Source organism: Anopheles merus, chromosome 2L (assembly GCF_017562075.2).
Source record: "Anopheles merus strain MAF chromosome 2L, AmerM5.1, whole genome shotgun sequence".
In the NCBI taxonomy this organism is placed as follows: Eukaryota; Metazoa; Arthropoda; class Insecta; order Diptera; family Culicidae; genus Anopheles; species Anopheles merus.
This window is the reverse complement of record NC_054083.1, coordinates 47,184,802-47,211,941: the sequence shown is the minus strand read 5'-3', so window position 1 is coordinate 47,211,941 and position 27,140 is coordinate 47,184,802. Positions and strand designations below refer to the sequence as shown.

Sequence of the window (27,140 nt, the reverse complement as noted above, 5' to 3'; positions counted from 1 at the left end):
GCTCCCGCCGGTACCGATCCCGCCTCCTGGCCAATCGTTCGCTGAAACTCCTGGATGCTGATCCCAAGCTGCCGAGTGCCTTCCATTAGCGCCTGGTTCGTGTTTTCCACGCTGTAGCTACTCTTGAGCGATAACGTTTCCAGCCGATCCTTGGAGAGATGCTTGCGCGGCAACTTCTCGCTCGACACCTTCGGCAGTGGCTGGGTCTGATGTTCCTCTTCATCTTTTGCCTCCTCAACACGCTCGATCAAGCTCAGCCGCTTGATGCGATCGAAGCTGCTGTGAAAGTCGTTCTTGCGCCGGAACACGATCGGTATGGTGCTGATCGTCCCCCCAGCCGTCGTCGTCCCGAGGCTCACGACACCGTTGGCACTTTGTGGGCTATGGTGCTCGTGCGAGCCACCGGTACCGGCCGCCGCGAACGGTGCCTGCAGCTGATCGCACAGCTTCTTGATCTCGAACCCCATGTTGAACTCCTCGTCCGTGATGTTACGCTGCTTTTCAAGGCTGCGTCGCTTGGACGCTTCACTGCGCTGTTGCTGCCCACTGGCGTCCGATTGATCGGTACCCCCGCTTCCGCTACTACTCCCACTGCTACGATTCGCACCACCACCATGAACACCAGCAGGAGCGGCATTCACACCCTCAGACCCCCGATACACCGTGCTCGACTTTGGGCGTCGCAGTTTTACGACCTCCTCCAGCAGCGGGGACCTTCCCGGGCAGCTGTCCGAGTTGCGCCGCTCGCGCTCCGGCGATGCCTGATCCGTCTGCGACTGACTACGCCCCAGCGAAAGCGACTTTAAGCTCTTCAGCTCCGTCTCGAAGCTGTGTATGATCTCGTCAAACTCGGACGCCTTCACCAGCGGCTCCTTATCCTCGCTGTCCCGGCGCGACTGCAAGCTCCCATTGTCGATCGCGATCGTTGGACGTGCCGTGACCGGGCCGTGCACAGCGAAATGCGGCTTGCTACTGTCCACGGTCGCGCTGCTAATGCTACCACCCCGTCGGCACTCCAACGCTTGGAAGATCGAGTTCGAAATGCTGCTCAGATTCGACTTCAAACTCCCGTTCGAGATCTTCCGATCGGGCGAGTAGATCACGTCATCCTTGCGCGAGTTCAGCAGCAAGCTCTCCGTGTCCGCATCCACGATCGCACTGCTAAACCCGACCGTTTCGCTGAAATAGTTGTTGCTACCGTCGATCTCGTCGTTCAGGAACTGGAACAGCTCCTTCTGCTCACAGTTCAGCAGTTCGTCCTTCAGGTTCATCTGGTTGATCAGCTCGTCGTGATCGATCGAGAGCGTGTTAAGCGAGTGATCCGACAGCCGATTAGCTGCGGCAATTGCCTTCCGCAGACTGCTGCTCGTACTCGGTGACCTCTGATGGGCGGATACGGCCCCACCGGCACCACCTATCAGCGGTGACTGCGTTGCCGACGGTAGCCCGATCGAGGCCGGCTGGCTCATCCTATCCGCGACTAAAAAATGATTATCTTCCCGCCTAGACACTACTACCGGGGTTGGCGTTTGAATGAGCGAAATGTTACTGTTCCTAAGATAAGTTGAGCCGGCATTTAGCACCTCCTGCATGAGCGGCGAGTGGCATTTGGCAGCCAGCGAGTGCGCTAGGGACGAGCTGGCACTGGACGTCTTGGACGAGATCTTGTCCAGCGATTTGCGGTAGCTGGGCGATCGGTTCAGCAGCGACTTCTGGTACTGCAGGTACGCCTCGTCGTACGGTTGGGCCGTGTCGGCGATGTGTATGGAGCGGTCGTTCGGATCAAACCCGGCGTCCCTCGAATCCCCCACCCCGAGTGGTCCGATCGGTTCGTCCTTGCTCTGCTGCGTCCCAAACCCGGAAGACATCTGGTGCAGGATTTTGCGCTCCACCTCGGTTATCTGCGGCGGACCACCAGGGTGTGCCGACTGCTGGTGGTGGTCGTCACGGGGCAACGCCTGATCGTCCATCTGCGACACCGTCTCCTGACTGCCCGAGATCGTGCGCAGGGGTCGATCTTTCAGTGGAATGTCGTAGCAAAAGTCCGATCCCGAAACAGGCCGATTCAGTGATTCCTGCAAAAGTGTGAAATTCAAACAGAGTTAGACCACAGAGTTCATGAGAGGTAGCTCGTATTCTAGGCATCCCAATAAACACCGATCACAGGCACATGCTTACAACAACTTGAGGCTGATCCTCTACCTGATAGCTTTGGCTATAGATTGGTCCGCCCGGGATGCGGTAGTCCACTGGCGGCACCAGCTCCTTTGGCAGGCTCATGTACTTCTGCTGCTGTTGCTGCGGTTCCGCCGACTGCAGGTCTGCTGCTGGAAGCGATAGCTGGGAGGCTGGCAGCGGCTGCAGCTCCAGTACCGTCTGCTTGTGCTTCTTCTTTTCCTCCCGCTGCTTGATCACGATCTCGTTTACGAGCTGCTCGAGTTTGGTGTTGGCGTAGTTGTCGTTCTTCTCCTTGTTGGCGTTGCGCTTCTTGCGCACAATCGAACGTATACGCTCGAAGCTGCGGGCCAGTTTGGAGTCCTCGCCCACTTCCTGCACATTGCGCGAGTTGAGTTGAGTGCAGGATTAGAAAGATAGAGTTAGATTCAACGATTCTTTGAACATGTAAAGTCAAAGTTGTTTTTGGAACTGTTCTGTAACTATTTAAAGGTGCAAACTAGTGCTTCTGCAAGAGCGTCAACTATCTACAATTCTGTCAAGTATCAAGTATCTAAGACTAGTGTATCAAGTATGAAACATAACAAAAACCATAAAACTATTTACAACATTGTCTACCACAAGTGAACTATACCTTCTCGCAATTGTAATATACATTTAATTCATGTAACAATCTTACAGAAACATAAATACAGAAGTATCACTAAAACAAAATCCCTACAAACTACTGCTACAGACTCGGCTCGTGCTGCTATCGTCAAATTTGGTGGTGTTTAGAGGTGGTGTTTAGAGGTGGTGTTGGAATTTTGGGATTTACCTGCTCGAAACTCTATTTCACATTGAAATCACAAACACACACACACGCGGGATGGTTGTGGCACGCGGATGCAAGGAAAAACGTGCAACGCATACACAGTGACGTACGGGTTGTTTGGTTGTGTGTGTATGGAAAGAAGGTGGTGATCGCAGTACAGAAGGTAGTAGAAGTAGTAGTTTTTTGTTGTTTGTTGATGTCGGTTGAACAGTTGTGGTGGAGAATAGTAGAGCCAAAGAGATAGTAGCAACAGTAGGAGCAGTAGAGTTCGCAGAAAAAGGGGTTTCGTGAATGGAATGGACATTTGCATAGTTAAAACAATCAGCAGGCAACACTCAGGAAAGGGTTCGGGATGAGTGGTTGATGGGTAAAGATAGTGCGAGTGTCCAGACATTTGCAGCAAATGGTTGCACAGTAACATTGCGCACAGGTGGGGTTGTATTGAATGTTTCGTTTTAGTAATGTTCAGTTGGGTTTTGGAACCATCCACAGGAATTGGGAGAAGAAGTAGAAGTTGGTCGGGCAGTAGAGTTGATTATTTGGAGGGACGAATTTTGAAGAAAGGAGAAAGACATATATACACACATAAGTTGATAACGGTTAGATCGAATTTAGTACTTCATTCGGATAATACGTATGAGGCGGTTCGGGCGAATTTGGCGAAGTGTGATGGTGATGATGGCGGTTAGTGAGTGCGTGGAATGAAGTCTGATGTTCGGTGGTGTACAAAATATGCTTCAAAACAAAGCATGTGTCTTCTGCAGTGTGTATTTGATTCTAGAATATCTTTCCTAATGTCTTAGACTAATTAATTCAACAAACATTTTTTTTGGCATTTCTTTGCTTGTTTTCTTGTTCCTGCTGCTGATCGGACACATGCCATTTGGTTTGGACGAAAACGTTGTGTGTGCGATCAAGCCTTCAAAATTGCAGAGTTGAGTGGTGTGTCGTCTTAAGTGGTTTAGGCACTATTGTACTGTTGTATTTGCAAATTGACATTTTATTTTGATTCCGTGTGTCTAGTAGTGTACATTGATGAATGATGATGAGGTTATGGAACGTTTCAGACGATCCTATTAGACACTATACATTCAGGGACACTATACATACACTAACACATATATTCACACATACACCCACACACACACATACATACATACAGACACATTTCTAAGGACACGCAACTAACATACACCTAATGATGCGATGAGATCAATGGAAGTCCAACACACACAAACACACATACACGCATGAGAGAGCATGAGCATGATGGTCAATGATGATCGCGTATGAAATGATCACCGTCAGTGCACCGCACTCTTACCTCCTTTTTCGACTTTAACTCCTCCGAATTGAAGCTGTTGAGCAACAAGGCCAAGAACAAGTTCAGCACCATAAAGTTGCCCATGACCAGCGCCGGCAGGAAGATGGCAAAGCATGACGATGCTCCTTCCTGTGAATAGGGATGTTTGTAAGGGTTAGGTATGAGAATCTCACGGACCGAGCATGTCCTCCAATCAGTACCTTCTCCTCTGCACGCATACAGTCCCACAGTGGTTCAATCCACTCGCCGCAAAGAATGCGAAAAATCATCATAAATGAGTGAAAAAAATCATTGAAGTTCCATCTACAAAGGAATGACAGATAAACAGATAGAGTGGATTAGTTCTTAGTGGTTTCAACACCTTCCCAACTTAACCCCGCACGTACCTTGGCACCGGATCCGGTGCAAACTTGTCCGGAGTGTAGTCCTTCGAGAACAACTGCATGCCGATAACAGCAAAAATATAGATAACAATCACCAACACGAAGGTAAGATTACCTAAAGCACCTATTGTCGATATGATAATACTTAGCAGGACCTTCATCGTGGTCCATGATTGTGCTAGTTTCAGTACCCGTAACTGTGGAAGGTTAAAAGAAGGAATAAAGCGAAACCCAGCGATGTCACATCGAAAGGTCCAGGGGGAAGATGTAGCGAGTAGCGCCTTACCAATCTTAAACCTCGTAACACCGTCAGTCCCTCTATCAGCTCGAAGATCAGATCGAGCAAGCTAACCGAGACGATGATCAGATCGAATATGTTCCAACCGCACAGGAAAAAATCCTTCGACAGTGCCATCACCTTCAGTATACATTCTAGAGTAAAAATGGATGTAAAAACCTACACAAAAATTCGGTTGTTAGTAGGTTGCGCACTTTAAACTCATCGGCCTTGATCGGTCACCTTATTGCCAATATCCAACGCATCGCGCACGTTTGCGTTCATCCCGTGGTGTTCTAGTGCTAAAAACATTGTATTTAAAACAATACATAGTGTGATACCTAGCTCAAACAACGGATCTTTAACAATCTGATAAGGGAGAGAAAGAACAGATATTAAGAAGCAATTTAATAATGCTGATCGCTAGAATTGCTCTCAAATGGTGATAATAACGACTCAGGAGCTGTGAGCTGATTCGGAGTGAATGAGTTAGATGAGTTAAGCCTTTGATTCATTATCTGATATGCGGAGGGCTGAATCGTTAAAGGATAGCTAGTTCTCGAAGAACTCACACATCTTTTATTTCCCTTTGAGTGAGTCAATAGTCGGTGGGAAGTTATATGCCTTTTCGAGGTTTAATTCCTGTTTGATATAATCGGTTAAGCAAAGAGCTAAACCGTAAATGAGTCAAAACAACTCGTCTTAACACTTTCACAACAAAGATTTTACTCACTGACTCACTCCGCGACGCAATACACGCACGTCGCTTTAATATCTTACCTTATATAAACAATTTTGAAACTGCAACCATCCTTCGTAGTCGATGCAACATTGAACACAGCTATCACAATTTCTATCAGGAAGATCGTCTTCTCCATTTTGGGAATGAATGGTAGAACATGAAAACAAAGCAAAACACATACACACAATCAGTGTAGCAAGAGTCAAACCACCAACTCCCTCTGTTATTCAAGAACCGACCAGGCACCACTCTTACCTAGTACAACAATTTGAGATAAGTACTCCGGATGGAGACCACCGTACACGTTCTGCTGCTTGAGTTTCGCCAGATTGCCGTTACACTTTATTATCCTAACCTCCCTCGGGGACAGTGCGAGCGTGACGGGCGTTACCTCCCGTTGCTGTTGCGGCTGCAGATGCGGCTGCAGTGGGAGCGACAGCTGGGACTGTGGCAGCGGTTGCTGAACCACGGAAGGGGCCTGATGTTGAGCCGCCAGCTGGGACATCGGGTGCACGGGTTTGTGATGCTGCAGGAAGGCCAGGGCGAGGATGGCAACAATTAAAGGAGCAATCATCGAAGCGAGCACATGACCATGGATGAAATATTAAGGACGTTTAAACGGTTTGAAAGTAGAGAGAGACACGTATGAACTAGACAGCCAGGAATGGTTCCAATTAAAACCAAATGATGTGAGATGTGGTGCTATCTCTATATTCAACAACCAAACCAACTCTTGAAATTCCCAACGGGCAAACAAATCAATTAAAGGAGATAGTGAAGAACGTATCACACGACAGTGTGGAATGTGTGAAAACTGTGTCCAACGAACTTTTCCTTGAAACTGAAACCATACAAACCTGCTCGCCCGGATCACCGGTCACGTCCTGCTCCTCGTGGTCGTCCACCACGCCGGAATCGTCCAGCGAGGATTCCCGGTTGGCGCCTCCCTCGCTCGCATTGGAGCTTCCCTGCCGGCTGGACAACAGTAGCTGACCCCGATAGTTCGGACCTGTGTGTGGCGGAACATTGGAAAGGATAAGATTGGATTCACAGTCTCCCTCCCCCCATCTTGGAGAGGTCTGAACTGAATGTAATAAATCACACCAGAAGTGGAAGTGACTTATTTAGTGGAGGTGGATTTTTTTAATGCCTTTATGAATCTTATCCGCCCCGAACTCTTCGCATCGAAGATTGATGGATTTATTAATGTTGATTGATTGCTTCTTATCGGCAATAGCTTTTGGTGATCCGAGTTACGAAGGATTAACTAACCCAAGAAATCAATTCTTTTTTGTAACACAATATTCTCTTCTTCCCGCTGAAGATGAGCTTTAGATGAAGATATCGCAACCGATGCTTACCCAGTGGATGCAGCGTGTTATTGTTTTGTTGCTGCTGTTGCGTTTGTTGTTGCGGCTGTTGCTGCTGCTGCTGCTGTTGCTGCTGCTGCTGCTGCTGCAGGGGTTGCGTTGACTGTGGCAGTGGCTGTTGCTGTACCACGGGAGGTGGTGCCACGGTCAGGATGCCCTTCGTCCGCTGGACGGCCAATGCTTGCGGCCGCACGATACTGTGCCGGGGGCTGGGCGTTGGACTTGGCGTTACCGAGCGACTTTTGCTCTGGAAGCGAAAGAGGCGAACATTAAACAACCGAAAAAGGTAAAGAAAAAGGACGTAAAAGATAACTCACGTGACCGTTCCCGTTGCCCTCCTTGCCCTTTTTCCTTCGGCGCGTCTTTTTGCGCGAGTAGGACGCCAGCAGGACGCCCTTGCGGGCATCAATCTTTTTGCGCTGCTGCTTGCTGAGCTGCTTCACGTTCAGGCTGGCCGGATCGAAGCTGAACGTGGAATCGTCCCGATGATCGATCAGATCCTTGCGCCGCTCCTGTGTGGCAACGATTGCGGGAAAGGTGATTTACATGATTGACCCTTCGTGGTATGAGGTTTTTTTTCTGTATTTCTATATTCCTGGATACCATTTTTCCCACTTACCTCCTGCGTAATCTCGGCTTCCTCTTCGTAGCTCAGCGCCACGACGGCCAGCATTAGATTAATCAAATAGAAGGAACCGAAAAACACAACCACGGTGAAAAATGACACGCTCATGGGACCGCACGTGGCCAGGACCTGGGAGTTGGGAAGGAACCAGAAAAAGAAGCGAGTGTGATTATGATTACAACCAACCCAATTGGTCGAGAGCATCGTGGGGAGGGAAAACCAATAAAATTGTTACTTTTTAGCTCTTTTTTTTTCTTCTAAAAACAACAAACAAACCAGCTGCTTCAAAACGTCGATGATTATGGTGGAAAGAATCAACTCCCATCAAACGGAAACCACACAATTGAAAACTGAAACATAAAACAACCCAAAAAAACACATCCAACCCTGTACGACTGTATACGGGATGTGTGTGGAGAGAGCAAGACGACGTGAAAGGGGGGGGGGAGTTAAGCACAAAGGGCGAAAAGATTAATGGTCCACCACAACACCACACCATCATCACGGCCGCCGTCAGCGAGCAACACGGGAAAGCTTGCGGAAACAGCGAGACAAATTGATTCTACACAATCTCCTCCTCCATCTCCTATGCCTGAGATGCCGTTAGAATTGAGCATAATGTTGTAGAGGGAAAGCCCGTATTTTTATTTGTTTAAATTGATGAAAAAAACTGGGGAAAAAGCAACACACAAGCTTTCCACCATAAAGCCAGTCACAGCCGAAAAAAGGACCCATGAAGGAAGATGTAAAATAAAACACTCGGTTGGTGGTGTTTAAGCCTTCAGGCTTGACGGTGATGATGATGATGATGATGGTGATGGAGCGTATGTATGGGAGGGCAGTGGGAGTGTTTGTGTTGATGCATTGAGTGAAATAAATTTCACCCCCGGGAATCGATCATCCGTGTGTGCTCCGGGGTTGTTTTAGCTTTCCGCTGGCTTGCCAAATGCCACAATGCCGTTTCGTTAGGCTGCGATTTATTTGCAGCCGTTTCATTGCAGTGGAAACTTTTCACCCAGCAGGGGGGAGGTGTTTGAGGGCTTTTCTTACAAACGTGGAAATTGTGTAGAAACCGTACACCGTTGGAAACATTCTTTTCGGCGTCTTAGGGGGGAAAAAACAAAACGAAACAGAAATCACAAAGCCTTCAATGAACCGAATCAAACCGCCCAACCATCCAAATCCTTTAAAATCCTGCAACAAAAGAAGGTTATCGCACCGTTTGCAGCGTGACTTACCATATTATATACATTCTCCCAGTAGTCGAGCGTAATCAGCTGGAAGGTGGTCAGCATCGACCACATAAAGTTGTCGAAGTTGGTGTAGCCATGGTTCGGATTCTCGCCGATGCAGAGACAGGTGTACTCTGTAAGTGGAAGGATGTATGCGCAAACAGAACAAATAGGTACAAATTGAAAATGTGTCGTCGTATAAATCGCCCCACCACCAACCCAACCCAACCCTAATATCCTCCTGTACTGGGGAAAATCGAACGGCTTCATCTGATGTGGAAACACAATAAAGCTCGATAAGGCACGTGCAGCCTTCCATACACACCGAGCGATAAACTCCAACTGCCGGGATGGATTATGTAAAGTTCGTACGTAGTGCATAATGCATCCTCGGTATGCTGAACTGGAGCTCTTGGCTCCTGTTCCTAATCACAATGGGGCTACGGGGAGATAGCAAACCTGCCATACTACATCCCGGAGTTGGGCCGGAGCATTACCGCTCCTCTGCCATGGCTGTGTGTGTGCATACTGTCGGAACAAATTTTCAATAAATAATCGTAAACATTCATTCCTCTCGATGCTGTGGAGCTCCCGAAGCATCCCTGGGATTAGCTGCAACAACGATGGTAACCACCACCCGGCGTCAAACCATGGTGCCAAAATGTCAATTCCATTGATCCGTTTACCATCTGCTCCTTTGGAGTTTGTGTGTGTGTGTGTGTGTTTGTGTGTGTCCTAGATGCATACCTGTTAGTGAGCGATTTATTTGTACAAGCGAGCAAGGGACCGGCACGAGCCTTGGATGGATGTTTTGCATTTTCAATCTTTCTTAATTCAACATACACACATGCTAGAGTATCGGTCCCGAGAGATCGACATGCTTCACATTTCCATTTCCATCAGTAGCTTAAGCGACAGTGGCCAACCCGGGACGAATTAGCACGATTTGATTGATTTCGTTACGATGTTAACATATCCCTGAGAGGGGGTTCTCTCTGTCTGTAATTCGATTTACTATTTAATTCGACCTTGAAGCATTGGTGACACCGAGTGTTTCAGAGCTTGGAAAAGCATCTCAGCATGGAGACATGTTGGGAATCGACTGGATGCAGCCATTCTGAAATTATAATACCCGCTTCTACTCCAATCCAATTCCTACTGATATAATCGATACCGGTTGTAACATTTGCACAACATTAGTACACACTCTCTCTCTCTCTCTCTCTCTTCCTCAAAATGACCCTCACCTGGTGGACAATGACGCGCTCCGGTCAGATTTCCGCACAGCATCGGCATATCATCCTCGTCGACGATCCAATTCTGTGTATCGTTTACCCACCTGGTAGGGGAAAAAATAGAAACGCAATCAAAACATCATCCTTTCTTGTGTTGTTAGTGTACTCAGCTACTCACATGTACCAATCCTCGTGGGTAACGTTCGTCAAGTCGCTTGGAAGATTTTTGACACACTTGTTTCGCAGCTCGCCCATGTAGACCTAGATGTTTGGACAGTAAACAAAAAAGCTCAAATCAAATAGTAACTGTTTAAATGATCACATTTCATTAAACCATACCTGAAGAGCAAACAGCGCGAACACCATTAGGCAGAAGATGGTCAACGTCATGACCTCCGCCAGCTGCTTGAAGGAGTGCAGCAATGCGTTGATGATAGTTTTTAAACCTGCAACAAATAGGAACAATAATGTTCACAAAGTTGGCTGAAACGCCGGTTGTTAGGGTCAACATCAGACAACGACCACCTACCCGGCATTATGGAGACCGTCTTGAGCGCTCGCAGGACACGAAACGTTCGCAAACCGGCCAGATTGCCGACATCTAAGGCTATCGTTGCGTACCCGCTGGTTATCACTACAAAATCCAGCCAGTTCCATGGATTGCGTAAATATGTATACTTATTTAGTATAAAACCCTTAGCTATCATTTTGATTATCATCTCGGATGTGTAAATTGCTAAAAATATATACCTGAAACGGGATAGGAAAAAAAGGGATAATTTACAGTGATTTTTTGTATCTACTTTCAACAAGATCATTAGTGCCACATTAGGGAGATGAAATGGCGGGTACGGATCGCTCTCTTGGTCCTCTTGACTCCTTTTTGCATAAAGATTAGTTCGTAATAAAGTTCGGACCCATTGTACATCGTCCTCGTCATAACAAAGAACAAACTGGTGCATTTCTTTTCGATTATCTTTTCTCTTTTTTTTGCACTCCATTTTTCTTGGATGAATGAAACACGCGAAACACACACACTGCAACGGGCTCTGCGGGGTATCAAGAGTAATAGCGGTCGTAAAAATAAATTCGAAGCACGTTTTGCTTCGCCAAGTTTTACCTTGCACTCTCTCCCACTGCCTCGATGGCGTACCAGAGAACGCAGACGGGTAAGATTCTTCGAGAATTGGGAATGCATGCACAATCACTTCCCTGCTTTATGGTCTTGACAAAGTAATTTCAACTTGCCGACAAAACACCATCATCCTCAATCCTCCAATATCCAATAGCCAAAGGAACAACGGATGAACCGTCAGACGGTAAAAGTAGTAATATGTCTCACAGAGAGAGATCAGTGTACCGCGTAGCAAGCATTCTTATCGGGAGTTGGAGCTGTCCGAATCGCTCGTGTACTGGATGTACTCCATTAAAATAATTTGCACCATTCGAGCAGGGAATGATCATGATGAGCTTTTCGGTACCCACTTTCGGAGTATGTCATTTATTTCCATTCATAAAATTTGACTTGCTGCTATTGCTGCCGCCGGTTGGGTTGGTCGATGACACACGACACGGGTTATGGGTTGGATGTCCTAGATTCGAAAAGAACGGATGATAAATTTGCAAACCGGCACCCCCCCCCCCCCCCCTTTTAAGGAACAGGCGAGAAAAGTCATTGTCCGAGCGCGGTTCCCCATGCAATTCATCTCCCGCGTTGGGTGGAGGGATAGTTTTTTGTGAAAATAAAAGAAGCATAAAAATGAGTGTTCGTGGCGCTTACTCTGCTTCCTCGATCGTTTCCGACATTGCTAGGAAGATGCAGTTGAACAGAATGGTGGCCATGACGAAGTAGTCAAAAAACTGATTGGTCGCCAAGTAGACGCAGGCACGTCGGGTCGGGCTCCACGGGGTGAAACAGAACAAACTTTTCGTGCCCGTGAACCGATGGATGTAGTTCTTCCGAAAGCGCTTCGACACCACGCAGAAGGTCTGAAACAACAGGGGATGAGAGGGAAGAAGGGAAGAAACGTTACTAAAATGTTTGTAAAGTTATAACAGGAACTGAAATAGAATATGTATTAATTATTTTTATTAGTAAAATTTTTATTATTTCAGATGGATTTTTTTATTTCATCATATTTCAAATAACTTAAATTAATCAAAAGGAGCACGTTGCATGAAAATTAAAATTTTAACACATTTAATATCCAATTCGGTAGAGATGGAAAATGTATCGATTTTCTTAAATTCAAATTTTGAATTGAATATTGGACAAACATTGACAAACTTCCGCCACTGTGCAACGTGTTCTGTTTCGCCCAGTGCGCATGTCAAATTTTCGCCGGAACAGCGTTTCGCTCGCCGCACATGTCAAATGGGAACGCCAGCTTCCGGAACCAGAAGAAAGCATAGTGATGGGCAAACGTCAACAATGCAACATAAAAATAAAATTATTTTATATCACAATTTTTACATCATAAAATTAATGAAAAAAAAAAACATTTATTTTATTGCAAAACAAAGTCAAAGATTCAAAAGAAGATTCAAATTTAATGAAAGTGCAATGAAGTGTTCCTTCTAAGTATTTAAATAAACATAATACTTTAGGTTATGCAAATAATACATAAAAATTATTATTATCAACAAAATCGATAACTTATTTTTCAACGCAACATCAAAACCATTTTCATCAAACATTACAAGACCAGAATCGAAAATTTTGACCATTCGGAACGCAACACATCTCACGGATAGCGAAAGCTCCGGAGCTACCGTTCCGACACGTCTACAGTGCGCGTGTTCAGGGATCGAGCTGACAACGAAGCCTACAAGCTCAACTTCCGCCAGAAAACTTCCTCTTTCATCCAATCAATTCGTGCAGTGCGGACGTGAATCGTCTTTTGCTGCCGTGAAAAATGAGAGCTAAGGTATTGTCACAGTTCTGGTGTACAAGTGGAAATTGCTGTGAAAAGTCATGAGATTGTGAATATAATCAAACGCGAAGCGATGAATAAGTGATAATTTAGCTATTATTCAATAGACATCAAGGTTTGCGTTTGCGGCGTCTCATGTTCGGTTGAAAGCACATGTGTGTTTTGCTACCAAGTGTGTTGGCGTGATCAAAGAACCTGCGTTTGTTTGAAGAACGACAAATTCGTTGTGCAAAATGAAATGTGTGTTCAAATCCTTGCATTTCCGAGGCTGCTGTTGAGTTATTTTCACAATCTCTACCGACTGCCGCAGCACCTTTTCCCATCGATCCGGTAGCACACTTTGACCGCCGCTGATTCTAACCACCAACATCCTCCGGTCTTTCTTTTCCTTCACAGTGGCGTAAGAAGCGTATGCGGAGGTTGAAGCGTAAGCGCAGGAAGATGCGTGCGAGATCCAAGTAAACCCCCGGGTAAGTAATCTACACCGCACCGAAGTGGTGTCGCGTCTCGCGTGTAATGAAAACTAATTCCTTGTTCGATGATTTCCCCATTTCCTTCTCAATAGCCGGTACCACCTCTCTACCGAAAGCTGTGCGGAGGACCTCGATTACCGGGGAAGTCGGACCACGGGGTTAGCATCATTCCAGACGCCGTCGTGTTGTATGTGGAGAATGTGTAGCGAAAACCTGTTCATTATCATGCTGCCATAAACGCGCGGTGTTGTTTGCTCAAGCCGTTTGCATTTTGGAAAACCGAGTGTAACATTCGATTCCCGAATAAAGCCGTCATGAGCGGACAATGTGCTTCCGGGGACGATGGAACCGGTAGAATATTGAATAACATAAAACACTAAAATAATTTGCGCGGTGTGTTTGCTGTCTTGCCAGGAGGGCTGAGAGAGAACGTGGCGAAAGAAACGAATGTTGTGTGGTTGGTTGAAAGCATGGTAAGTGGTGTCGAATTTGTGTGAAAGGTTGTGAATAGGACAGATAGCACGTTAGAACAGTTTAGAAGGCAGTAAAGGGATAAGAATAGTCTTTCTTTAGATATTACAGCAATTAAGGGCTGACAACGAGCCCTATCAGAAAAACAAATCAGGTATTTATGATTTCGCGATGAACTCCTCCACAAACCTGAAACGTGCAAGTGTATCAAATGTATCCAACATAGTTCATGCTAGGGTCACTTCAAACTCAATTGCATGTCCTAGTTAGTAAAGTTCGATTGCAATATGAGAAGGTTAACTTATTACAGGTATAATATCAACTGCTTTTTGTTTAATTTGTTTCCATCTAGAGCGTAATGCCTAACCTGAAATAATGAATTGAGCACTGACTGACAGCATATTTACTCGTTTTTTTGCTAATGGTGATGTTACATATGCTGCTGGTTTTGGACCTCGCGGTGTGGGTCTCAGTCGCTTTTAGTGATTATATTAAACCAATCTATAACGTTGATGGATAAAAAAATAGGGCTAAAATTACAACTGAATCTTCGTTTTGTACAGACAATATGCCATGCTTGGAGGTTTTCCCGTAAACGATTTAATTTCGGTTTTTTAAATGATGGTTGTCACTATCATAAATTTAAACGCAAGCAACCACTCAAATAGGAACTAAACCCAAATCCCAATAGGAATTGCTCGATATTTGACTTCAGAAGTAACTAGGTTGAAATTCAAATAACTTATTTGAATCTTCACTATTCACACTAACAGCGATATCATTATTGTAGCAAAAAGTCTGGTTAACTCAAAATACATGTTCCTTTTAAACGCTAGTACCACCAGTCTAAAGTAGAAGAAACGCAAAAATCCGCATTATTATAATAGCCTGAGAAGGGAAGTAATGCGTTCAAGTGCTTTCGGCGAATATTTCCTGCGGCACAGGGGAAACATAAATTCACACATAGCACCGTACCACGTGTTGTGTAGGAAAATGATGCATCATGCCCCGGCCCATTCTATTATTACTGCAATATACTTGAGACTCATTTGAGGTGTTTGAGGCCACTACCACCGCTCCACCACCGTCGTGAATATTGATCAAGCATCATGATACCTAAAATCGGCTCATGGGAAGCCTGTCTTTTTTCGATTCTCGAAAACGTTTTGTTTGGCCGTTTCTTTAAATGGCTTTTCTGGGAAACCATTACTTACGGAAACCTTAATGTAATCCGGGCACTAACGAAAAGAAAAACTTGATCTATCTTTTATGCTTCCGAGAAAAGAAAAAAACAGGGAGCAATGTGAGGAACGTATTCTGCGCGAAAGATTTCTATGAAGCCAACACATTCTGCAGTAATTAATTTTGCTCATCTCAAGCGGGTCCTTCTGCCGTCTGTCCCGAAAAAGCAAACGAAAGTTCCAACAGTGTGCTTGGTGTGGCCGACGGTCTCCCCGTGAACTGAATTAACTTCGCAGAGAAGCCACTCCACCCACCATCTACACCGCTGGTCAAGCTTCTCAATTTGCACTTCATTAATATTGACATACTCTTAATGTCCCTTACTAGGCCAGCGGAATCGAACCGTGCTCGTGCCCACGCGATCGTCTTCACCTTGGAGTAGATTTAGGCATTGCCTTTCCTTGTAGGCAGGAAGAATTAATGCTACACTTGCTCCACGGCGCGGAGCGACCATCTTCACTACTTCCTGGGACACACATCCTAAGCACACCTAACACTCTTTTAGATATGCTAGCATAGAGCGGATAACATCATCTATTGCAGAACGTCGTAAAAGGAAGCGGAAACAAACGGAATTACCTGAGGGATGGAAAGCATCGCGTCGTATCCCTCCTCTCCATGTCGTTTCACTGTCTGCTGTCTCCCTTCAGGACATTAGCTTCATCGAAACACGCTGGCCAGCACGCTGGCCGTGGGTAATTATCCATGTCGTTGGCACCCGAAGCTCAGTCAGTTGCTGGCTTGTGGGTGAGATTGCCTTCGTCGAAGCCAGTGAAATGACGTATGGACAAATTATTGACTGGCAAATGGGGGAAGAGACAAAAACAACTAACGTGCTGCCGTCCCTTCTGCCCGCGCTCTCTCGCAACATCCGACATCCTAAACAAGCATATTATTGCCCCTGCTCTGCCTGCCCCTTGCTGTTTGTACAGGAGTGTGGCCAGTGGTGCCAGCTAAGCGTGTTGGCGTTTTTTTTTTATAGGAAAGGAAAGTACTTTTTCCTGCCAGATAACGACCTGGACGGATTTGGAATGGGGATTTTTGGAGGAGCAGACACAGTACGGACGGACGAAAGTGGGCCACAAAGTCAATGGTCAACAAGTGGTATTGATGGGGAAGCGATATATTGATATATTATCGATTCCATGAATTAATTTGCCCTTCAACTTCGGGATGAAACAACATACGTAGTACCAATCATCTCATCCATCACTTTAACGCAGAGAAGAAGCTAGAGTAACTTGACGGTTAGTATAAAGTAATAGTTCAGTATCACCGATTGTGTGTTTGAAGCAGTAAAGAATAGGGACCAGCAAATCGCTAAATGGCATTACTTTCTCTATCGAATTTTTCAAGTCCAGAAGAACGTATTCTTTCTTTTCCCCAAAACTTTGTAAAGAATAAATTCCAATACAACCCAGCGGGTAGGTGCGAAATTTCTCGCCGACTTCAATTTCCACTGAACAAAATAGATTTCACTCGCCAAATAGAAGCTTTCTTCCAACGTCTCACCTTTCAACAAAATTGCTCTGCCGTTGCGTTGCGAAACTTTCCTTTCTTTTTATTCCTTTGTTCGTTTGGAAATAAGTTAACGAAGCCCAAAAAAATGGTGTTCCAAACTTTGCTAATCCACTTGGCCGGCGATGACCACACACCATCTTGACCACGCGTGTTGTTCGCACTTGTGTGGGTTGTGCTAGGTTGACACACTGGTGGAGCAAGATTAAATGACCCTGCGCTGCCAGCAGCAGAAGAAAGATGCGATATCCCGTGAGAAATGACGGAAAAGCAATCTCTTTTTCGTATCTCATGAGGAACGAGACTTCCGAGCGCGTCCGTCCACGTGGCGGCGTGTGCCTTGGCTGAAGGTTGCGGGAGCAAGCAAGCATTTTTAAATTACCTTCCCCTAATGCTTGTGTGCCACCACTCAGTAGACGACAGTTTGTGGACAGTTGTTTTTTTTATTCTTTCGTTTTCATTTCTCTTTGGCTGGATTTAATCGTTCAAGTAGAAAGTTCGACAATGTGGTTTTGTGCTTGTCTTCTTGCGCTGCGAATTCGGTGGCGAGAAGAACACATTGTTGAACTTAATCGCCCTTCTCTCTGCCAGCAGAATGATTCCTTTTCGCCCGAGTGCCGGCTGAAAGGTCACCGCCGGAACACGATAAAGTTGGCAAAAGGTGACGCTTGCCGTTGCCGAGAGACATTGCCGTACCATAATAATCGCGACAGCGAAATGGTAGCGTCATTCGTGCGCCAACTTTGCTACCAACCATTAATTACTGGATCATACACAGCGGGGAGCACGCACCACGGCGTTTGGTGGACACCGTTTGGTTGTGGCGTAGGCAGAGAGAGCACATGCTTTCGGATGGAACTGATGGTGGGATTCTGTCGTTTAAAGTTTGTTGGGGGATGTCAGGAACCATTATTGTGTTCTAAAAAAACATAATATTTTCTGGAGGAAATATTTTGTCTTTCACATCTTGCTTAAGTAAACCGACAATGAGTTGGAAAACTGAGTTGGTGTTTGTGTCCACTTGTGGATTGTTTTATCAAAACACATTTGCACTGTGCAAAAAAAAAGTCATAACAGAGATCATTGTCATGTCATTATTACCTTTTTTATGATAAAAGACAGTAAAATGGCCATGTGTCCATGAAAAGAAGCTGCTTTCGCGTTAGCTACCAAATTCACAAACACTTTGCTAATTCTCTTAAATCTATTCTCTCTTTCAAAACCACAAACTTTTAATTTCTATAACTCTCAGAGTTCGTAGAATTGAATTAAAAAAACCCGATTCGTTCAATCAATTACGCTTACGCTACCAACCCCAACAACAAACCGCCTGAAAAAGGTTCGCTCCAGCACAAAAGCACGCCGGGCGCACAAATAAAAAGGCTATAAATTAAAAATTAATCGTCACCAGAGTCGACCGGCGTTTTTCCACAACGAAAATGGCCCTTTGTGTGTTGGTGGTGTGCGCATACGTATTACAACGCTGCCTGTTACATGCGGCCAAATGCGAAGGCTTAGCGTGTAGTGGCTATTACACGCGGCAGAATTGGCTGACAACGGTTGAGCTTTCAACGGAGGTGGGAGTTAGTAGTTTGTAGTGTTGCGCCTGTTCCACAGCACACACTCTCGCAGCACAGTCATAGTGCTGGGCAGGGGCAACGTACGCCGCAGGACCACAATGTTGCACAGCATTTCACTGGCGTTTGCGGTGTTTGCGCGAGTTTCAATTTGCGTTTTGTGTTTTTGTTTTTGTCTTCTGTCCCTGCATTATTGGTTGGAAAAATTATCGTAAAATATATAGTCTGTCGTTTTACTTTATCACTATTTTCTTTTGTTTGCTGTTTTGCCCACTATCGGTCATTTCTTTGCTTGCTGTCTTACCGGCTGCTCATTTGTCTTTACCCTATCACCATTAAAGCATAGCTCTGTGTGTGTATGAGTGGTTTAAAAGCTGACTTTTCCTCTTTTTTTACTTCTGTCTAACGTGTTTCATATCTTTCCTTTTCTCTCTCTCTCTCTCTCTCTCTCTCTCTCTCTCTCTCTCTCTGTACCGCTCGCTCTTTTATTTTTTCCACCAATACACCCTTCTTTTCCATCGCGCTTCATTTTGGATTAAAAAAAAAAAAGTGCCGAGGTGCGGTTTGGGAGAGGACGCCGCGACCACCAGGCAAAAGGTTACTGCTTGCCGGCATGATCGAGTGGAAATCGCCGCGCACACACCATTTTCCGCATTGTAATGCCGCATTGGCGGTAATCCGACATTAGCCAGCAGCGGCCCCTCGAGTAAGTGCTGCGTCTCGTCGTCGTCGGGCGCGCTCGTTCGCGTTGCCTGCACGAGGAGAGCAACAGCACGGGCGAAAGCACCGTTTCGCCAGCAGTGAAAGCCGCGCGAACTTCCCGGCGAGAGAGAAGGGAAAAACCAGCTGAGGATGTTGATGAAATTAAAATAAGCGAAATCGAGATAGGTGGGGGAAAAAAGCGTGCTGGGGCCGAGAAAAAGAGAGCGAGCCGAAACTGTTAAGTTTTCCAGCACTCTGCGACCAGTTGGCGGTTCTGTCGGACGGACGGTCGCGGTTGTTTGAATAGGAGATATGTAATTAAGGAGGAGCGCGTTTGTTTCGGTGTTTTATTTTTATAAGCGGGTGGGTTTTTTTCTGGTTGGTTCGCAAATGATTATTTGCTGTGTGTTGCAAAATTTGCGCCAAAGTGCGCTGCTTCCTTCGCAGCAAGTTCGGGCCGTGATTGGGGTGCGAAACAGACAGACCTTGGAATGAAAAATCAACCCTAGAAGGTCTAAAAAGTTTTGTATTTACTTTCCCTTAAAATAGGTGAAATAAAAGCAGGACTGGAATTGTGTTACGCTTTGACCAACACACCCACTCCGTGTCCTACTCATCTTCTAGCGCCAAAACGAGCGGGTAGACATCGAAAGATAAATTATCGTTTCCTTCCAGACAGCGTGCGAATTCAAACGGACATGGAGGAGAAAGGGGGAGAGAAAATGATGATTTGTAGCACTAGCCTAACCAGTGGCTAGAAGTAATGATGAGAGGGCTGCTGGCAGTGTAAGAGGCTTTGTTGCTCAAAAGGCTTTAGCCAAATCCCTTTGAAGGGTTTTGGACACCACGTGGAAATTGGATTTGGATAGCCATAATTTACTGTGGTGGTAATAACACGGGGGGAAGAGCATTGTGGGTTGAAGTGACGACAAGTGGGCGTCAGCCAAAGCATCACCAAGCGAGAAGGCCGTCCTCTGTCAGAGCGCTTTCACTTTCTTACACAATTGGAAATGGATTATTTTTCCAATCCGTAAACGAATCCGGATCCGAATGAGATTTGATTCCACTACCTGCCTTATACCGGCCCGAGCGCTTACCATGACACCATGGGATCGCGCTTGTAAAGACTACACTATTAAACAGTTTCTATACACGCACATGTCAACAAGCAGCCTGAGGATTGGAGAGGATTGGAGAACCATCAATCGCAACTCAACGCACAATTGTGCACAGCTTCCGGGCTTTCAATTGTGTGCTTTTGAATGCTTTCACGAATGGATATTCGCGAGCCACTTCCTGCTGAGAGGACAATAGCAGAACCATTTGCTCTTGCTCTTGGTAGCAGTTTGGCTATTTCAAAGTACTTCATCGCACTGAATTATGGAATCAATTCGCATCATTCTCTATTTATTCTTCCAATTATACGAGCGGGCCCCACAAATACTGTCCCAAAATTCGCATCATCCTTCAAAACCGGTCTCGAGCATTGATCGGCCATTTCGGCTGTTCGCGTGCACTGTCTCGTTAGACTCGGTTTTAGGCGCTATCCGCCATCAGTGTACAGTAGAGCAACGCTGCCAGTACGAACTCTACGAAAACGTTCAAAATTAGTACCCGCACGCACCGAAGGGAAAACGAGGTCACGTTCGCACAGGCCGGCCGTCCGCTCCACCGGCCGCCGGCGTCGGAAAATCGAACCTGAAAATGTCCTTTCGGCGCAATCGATTAACAACATTCAGCGAGCGCCAGGACCTTTGCCCGGCCCGGTTTGCCGTCCAATATTGAACAATCGTGATGGAAGGAACTTTTCGGTGGCCCTGCGTTCGGTTCCGAACGTTTGCCGCCGTCCGGTGACTGTCGCAATCGATTGGGTTAGCGAACCGCAAAAGGGAAGGACAGCAACAACAACAGCTCGCGGATCGGGTTTTGCGCCACCGTCCACCGATGCATGGACACACCCTCCCTGCGCTTCGGTGGCAATAAATGGCACAATCCAATGGCAACCTAACACCACGTTGATGGCCGTTTGTTGGCCCCGGTGTGTGTGCGCGTGTGTGTGTGAGTGTGATAAGTGTGTGACCTGTGGCCGCTGGACGTTCAGGAACCACGGTTTGCGTGTTTCACGCACTTCGTTTGGTTTTGGATTGCACACGATAGCATGATTTTGCCACGTTTTTTTTTCGGTGGGTGGGTGTGTGTATGTGTGTGGCCCGGAAACGACCCCCAATTGGCCCCCTCGCACGGATCGCACCATAATCGATGAGTGATGTGCGAGCGTGTGGAAAAGCAAAGCAATGTGTTGGTGTGCGGGAACCACTGTATGTGTATGGGTGGTATGGTAATATTGAAATAAGCTACCCACACGATCGCGCGAACATCGCGCTTGCACTAACTTATTCATAATCCGTTGGTGGCGCGCGTTAAGGATGTGTGTTGTTGTTGTTGTTGTTGTTGGATTTTGCTGTTGGAGGAGGTTGACCACCAGTGTTGTCTAGGGCATTACTTAGTGTAAGTGGCTGAGGCTGACGATTGCATGCGGGATACGTATTCGGGCAGAGACAGTGTCCCATGCGTTTCAGTGCGACCGGCTCAGTATGGTAAATCTCTACTGGGGAATACTGTACAGAGTAACTCGTACCTTTTATCTATATGATTACATCTCTCGCCATAACCGTAGATTATGGGACGAATTTTATAGCAGTGAATAGCAAATGCTAGTGTAGACGGCGATACAGTTTTATACGAATTCAATGTTATGTCAACTTTGTTGCATCTCTTCTATTGCCATTCATTAACAAATATTCAAAAAATTGTAAGATAACAATGTTTTTAGCAAAATTATTATTGGTAGTAAGATCAAGCTGCCAACAATTAGTATAATTTAAATATAACGCCCTCTGCAGGAAACATCTCATAATACAAGAGCAGAGATGCCAAATTTGACTAAATGTTCCAAGCGATAACACCTCCTCTATTACTGCTGTTTTGGGGCCGTTCTGGTGGTACAGTCGTCAACTCGTACGACTTAACAACACGCCCGTCATGGGTTCAAGCCCCGAATAGACCGTGCCCCCATACGTAGGACTGACTATCCTGCTATGGTAACAATAAGTCACTGAAAGCCAAGCTCACTTCACTAGTGGGTTCAAGCAGGCCTTGACCGACAGCGGTTGTTGTGCCAAACAAGAAGAAGAAGAAGATTACTGCTGTTTTAATTCCAAAATTTTAAATTTAAACAACAAACACATATTTTAAATTATTATAAATATTATTTCATTCGGCTTATGATCAACAAGTTTATGTAAAATCGTTACAACAGTAAATCGAACTGGATAAAAATACCGTTTTTCCTTCAGCCAGCTAATGTGTTCGGAGCAAAATCACACTTTTCCATTTAATTAACATCCACCGCTAAATTATAAATGACTATCCCTCCCCGACGCCCCCTACTGCCAAGCTTCTACCATACCCCCGCGTTACAAGATTTTATGAAAAGTATCAATTTAAATCTCAATGCCGTAAAAAAACAAAAATCCGGACACTTCCCACGACAGTAGTTAGGGCAGCAGCAAGGTAGCTTTCATCGGCGGACCGGAATATTAATTGCACCCACACGAAAGCGATGTTTGTCAATTTTCACATCATAACACGGGCGTGACGTGGCGTCGCGAGAGCCTTGCTTTGCCCCGTGCCCGTGTGTGCTGGAAGTGGATGTCCGTTATTTTGTGTTGCTTTCTCACTCTCACTCTCGCTTTTCCTTTTTTCACGCTACCGTTGGGCTTGAGCGTTGCCCGAGAGAGCTTGGTGAAGGGTGTTGTCCTCGGGCCGACAACGGGACTTTTAGTTTGGCCACATGTGTGTGCCGGTCGTATCGGCGTGGCAGAATGCCATAAAACACTCTACACTATGGTGATGGAGATTGTGTGTGTGTGTGTGTGCCGATCTGGTGCTATTGAGCAAACTTATAAAAATATTTCAAGTTTACACACATACCTTCGCCCGTTACGCCCGTTGTGAGTGGTAGGAAGGAAATTGTGGTAGTAAAAATACAAACACACACACACACACGGGAATGTACACTACTGGTTGAACTACCCATTGTAACGCGTTCGTACCTTTTCATAATCATTAAAGTACACCGGCCTGGAGGGGGTAAGGCAACGCATACACTAAATTCGTGTATCGACATAAAACGCTACGCGTAAATAGCGACGAGAAAGAAAGAGAGAGATAGAGAGAGAGAGAGAGAGAGAGAGAGAAAGAAAGAGAGAGAAAGAGAGAGAGAGAGAGCGAGAGAGAGAAAGAGAGAGGACGACTGCTTTTTTCCATTTCCATCTCCATATACCACCCAAGCCACCTGTCCCGCGCACGCAGGACAAAAGGAAAGGAAAGTTGCTGACTTTATGATCACAAAATGGCCACTACCACCAGTTGAGAGTGGTGGTGGTGGTGGTGGACACCGAGCACAGCTTAGGATGATTACGCTTTGCAGTACTTTTCGCGTGCGTTGACGTGGTTTGCGTACGCCACACAGGTGCTCTTCCCTGGCGCACGGGAAACATGAACAAGGGGCCGGCGGTCGGAAAAATCACACTCCCAAAAGTGTGTAACGCGCCCCAGCGTACGCAAAGGAAGCTTTGGCCCGTTTGTGTCATTTTGGTTTTATTCCCTTTCCCTTTCACCATTGGACGCGCGTGACTGAGATTTATGATTTGGTGAAGAGATGCCCCACACACCGTTGTTCCCGGTGCTGGTGCCGGTGAAAGACACAAGCAGGAGTTTTAATGTTGTGCTCGTTGACGAATATTTTTGGTGTTTCGTTTTGTTTTTTTTTTCGACTTTTCCTTGTCTGTGTACTTTATCTTTAAAGTTCTGCAAGGTTTGCCGGCATTGTCGACAGTCAGACCAGTGCAAAAAAGAAAAAAGAAAGGCGGCAAGAGACGAACCCAATCTGTCAACTTACCCCAAGAACACATGAAAAGCCTCTTGTTCCGGAACGTGCGAAACTTTTGCTTTGTTTGTGCACTTTTTACTTTTAAGCTACAGTTTATTATCCTTGCAAGTTTGATGTTCAGCCGCTGCTATACCAACCTCTTCTTACAATAATAACAAGCGTGGATGTATTTCTGTGTGTGTGATCGCGATATCACTCGGCACTCTCCTTTTCTCTCTCTTTTCTATCTGTCTTTCGGTGTGTATGCTCAAACGAATCTTTTATGTATGAAGTGCATCATTAGTTCGCCTTATGCTGGAAAGCGCCTCCACGGTGGGGTGTGGAGTGTCCTGCTTAGTGTGTCCGGAACAGCCTGCCGCTTCCCTTCATCAAACATACACACGCGAAAGGGGAGGAAAATTCGTTACATGCAATGTGTTGAGTGTTTTGTCGTTATCTGGCGACTGTAATGCGCAAGAGAGCAAAAAAAAAACAGCGAGCCACGAAGCAGCAAAGAATGCCTACCGTCCATCGACTCGGGCACACATGAGGCGGAAGAATGGTGTGCGGGTTTGGTAACACAATACTCAGACGATTGCGGCAACTGTGCCGGCAATGATACAGCGTGAGGAAGAAAGTTTGCTAATGAAACAGTAGCAGCAACAGCTTCAATCACCTGTTATGAACATGCTCAAACATCAAAAAAGTGACGCGTCGGAAGGGTGGTGGTGTGGGGCGGTATGCCCCCGATCCCATTTTTTTTTGTTCGCCCCACCATGCCATATCCTTATTTACCGAAGCGCGGCATTAATGTTTTGTTAGTTTGTGCGAAGTTTATTGTTGGGCGGCGTGTGTATGTGTTCGTGTTTCGGGGGAGGTTTTTTTTGCATCTGTGTGTGCCGATATGTTTGTCGCACAGCTGAGCAAATAATGCGAGCAGAAAGTATGGGCGGATGAATGATGGTGCCGGCCAGTATTATTGCGATTGCCGAAATGTAAGTCGATTTTAGGCATTGTTTGCGGAGCTTTGGGCAATGTTTGAGTTGTTCAGTTTTTGTGTGTGTTTTGTTTAACAAGCTTTCACAACATTTTGCTCCTTTTGTCTAAAGTAGAGATTTGTATTCGAGAGCATTGACAGACATATTTAAATTAACGTATTGAAACAAGTATTTATATCTCTATCTAAATCTCTATATTTCCAGTTTTATACCGGAAAACATTTAAAATAAAGAGTGAAAATGATTAATAGTTTAAATACTATTTATACACTCAAAAATCGTGAGTTGAATTCAAACCTATGCGAGAAACTGTGTTAATATTAATAGAAAACCTTGTATATCCTTTGCAGCGTCATTCAGGGGTTTTCATACTCATGGGACTCTATATTTACCACACTTTCATAAGGGAAAAGAACTTTATCTAATTGGAATTGGACTCCATGGCACATTTTTTGGACAGGCTTATTGGAGATTCCTCTTTTTGCCCAAACACGGCAGTATAGAGTTCATTTCCAAGCATATGAACTTAATTTCCCATTAGAAAGAGTCAATACAGTGTTTTACATCAATAAGAACCCCTGAAACCCCCAGTAAGGTTATATGAAAAAAACCCGCGAAATGATGGCGCTTGTGACATTTCGCTTTCATGATTTCAAGTACGATTTGCAATCAAATTACTTGTTTATTGTGAGTTAAAAAGATCCCCGAAACCGGTGATAGGCAAACATGTCTATCCGTTCGCACTTCAGCAACTTTGACGCTGGTAAAAAGCGTTAAATGTCACGACAACTTTGGCTTGCTTGAGGCTGCACCAAAATCGCAATCGAATCACATTTCTCATATCGCTCCGGCACACGTGGGTCTGGCATACCTTGGACAAATCTTGAGATGCTACGATAGAAAAACAACAAAAAAAAAAGACTACCCCGCAGCGAGATGAGCGAGATAAAACAGAAGCTAAACCGACGTAGCCCCCGACCGACCCCCTGATGGAACGAAAAACGTAGCGTTTTGTGTTACCATCACCACCGCAGCCCCCCGACCGGGGTCACATATCCATCCGTCAGCCGACTAATCGCGGTTTACCATCGCTCTCCGGGGGATAATGCTTTTGCACCTTTCCGCCCGGGTCGTCGCCAGGTTGCTCTCTCTCTCTCTCTCTACACCCGCAGTTTGCCGGAGGAGACGAACACCACAATCCTTTGCCCGGGTCCCACCGTACTGCCTGTCAGCACTTAGCCCAGCTTAGCCGTCGCTTGTCGGCAGTCGCTACATCGCAGCAACAGCAGCATCAGCTCGATCGAACATCTCGCTTCGCCCGGATTTGCCTGCGATACGTGCCATTATCGTTGTGTGATGCTGCTGCTGGTGCCGTCGCTCCTTCCCCAGGTCTGCCCGCGGTTCCAACCAATTGGTTTTCGCTTAGCAAACAGCTGACACGGTTCTCATCAGGCTTTTATGTGTTCGGGATTGCCCTCTTCCCTTCCGTCTGTGAGTGTGTGTGTGTGTGCATTTTTTTGTTGCTTCTCTTCATCCCTCACTTTTCATCCCGCAACGTGTGCAGCCGGTGTGTGACACGAAATGTCGATTGCAAAATTTAATCTTCGCTTTGGATTGTGTCTTTTTCCCATCCCCAGCCTTCCTTGCTTCCATCTCGCTTTGGTTTGATTTTTACGGTTTCGTTTCATTCATTCCCCTGTTCAAGCACACGCACACAAACCCATATTATGTGACTAATGTCGTCCCGGGGTGAACTGGATCCCCGGAGTCGTCATCGAATATCGTTGCCCAACTGACCAAACTGCACGGAGTGGCAACGCGTGTAGTAGTGCAGCAGTTTTCCGTAGCGCAACGTTTTTTTTTTCTTTTATTTTTAATGAAACACACCAAGCCAGCACTTTTCAATCAGACAAGCTGAACATTCGTGATGACACCGCAACTTGTTCACTGTATGTGTGTGTGTGGCATTCAGTGTGGAGGGAATTGTAATGAAACTCAAGCCGAGCACAACTAGACCTGAACTGTACTGCAAAACCGCGATGACAACGAGTGTAGTATGTAGGTTGTACTTTTACGAACTATTAAAATCAGTTTAGTGCATGTGGGGCGCGGCAGG

The 27,140-nt window shown here is 45.9% G+C and overlaps 1 protein-coding gene and 1 long non-coding RNA gene across 6 annotated transcripts in view; one reads left to right on the top strand and one right to left on the bottom strand.

Annotated features, from left to right (window-relative positions):
- Positions 1–27,140, bottom strand: part of LOC121594161 (sodium channel protein 60E) — a 117,271-nt gene that overhangs the window by 8,479 nt on the left and 81,652 nt on the right. Inside the window, exons 4-23 of one of the 5 annotated variants that reach the window (XM_041917179.1) lie at positions 11,958–12,166; positions 10,707–10,927; positions 10,517–10,623; positions 10,356–10,438; positions 10,190–10,281; positions 8,949–9,076; positions 7,705–7,839; positions 7,403–7,597; positions 7,077–7,332; positions 6,573–6,724; positions 5,971–6,241; positions 5,754–5,845; positions 5,217–5,342; positions 4,983–5,153; positions 4,700–4,893; positions 4,514–4,616; positions 4,314–4,442; positions 2,993–3,004; positions 2,179–2,550; positions 1–2,075 (exon numbers count right to left, since the gene is read on the bottom strand). The exon at positions 1–2,075 is cut by the window's left edge and continues 146 nt beyond it. In XM_041917179.1, the coding sequence (XP_041773113.1) occupies positions 1–2,075; positions 2,179–2,550; positions 2,993–3,004; positions 4,314–4,442; positions 4,514–4,616; positions 4,700–4,893; positions 4,983–5,153; positions 5,217–5,342; positions 5,754–5,845; positions 5,971–6,241; positions 6,573–6,724; positions 7,077–7,332; positions 7,403–7,597; positions 7,705–7,839; positions 8,949–9,076; positions 10,190–10,281; positions 10,356–10,438; positions 10,517–10,623; positions 10,707–10,927; positions 11,958–12,166 (5,123 nt within the window). The remainder of the gene's footprint in view (positions 2,076–2,178; positions 2,551–2,992; positions 3,005–4,313; positions 4,443–4,513; positions 4,617–4,699; positions 4,894–4,982; positions 5,154–5,216; positions 5,343–5,753; positions 5,846–5,970; positions 6,242–6,572; positions 6,725–7,076; positions 7,333–7,402; positions 7,598–7,704; positions 7,840–8,948; positions 9,077–10,189; positions 10,282–10,355; positions 10,439–10,516; positions 10,624–10,706; positions 10,928–11,957; positions 12,167–27,140) is intronic. The other 4 variants (XM_041917181.1, XM_041917180.1, XM_041917182.1 and 1 more) reach the window with 4 other exon arrangements.
- LOC121594167 lies at positions 12,989–13,968 on the top strand. The gene is made up of 3 exons (XR_006004910.1): positions 12,989–13,104; positions 13,507–13,580; positions 13,676–13,968. It is a non-coding gene; the product is annotated as an uncharacterized LOC121594167 (long non-coding RNA).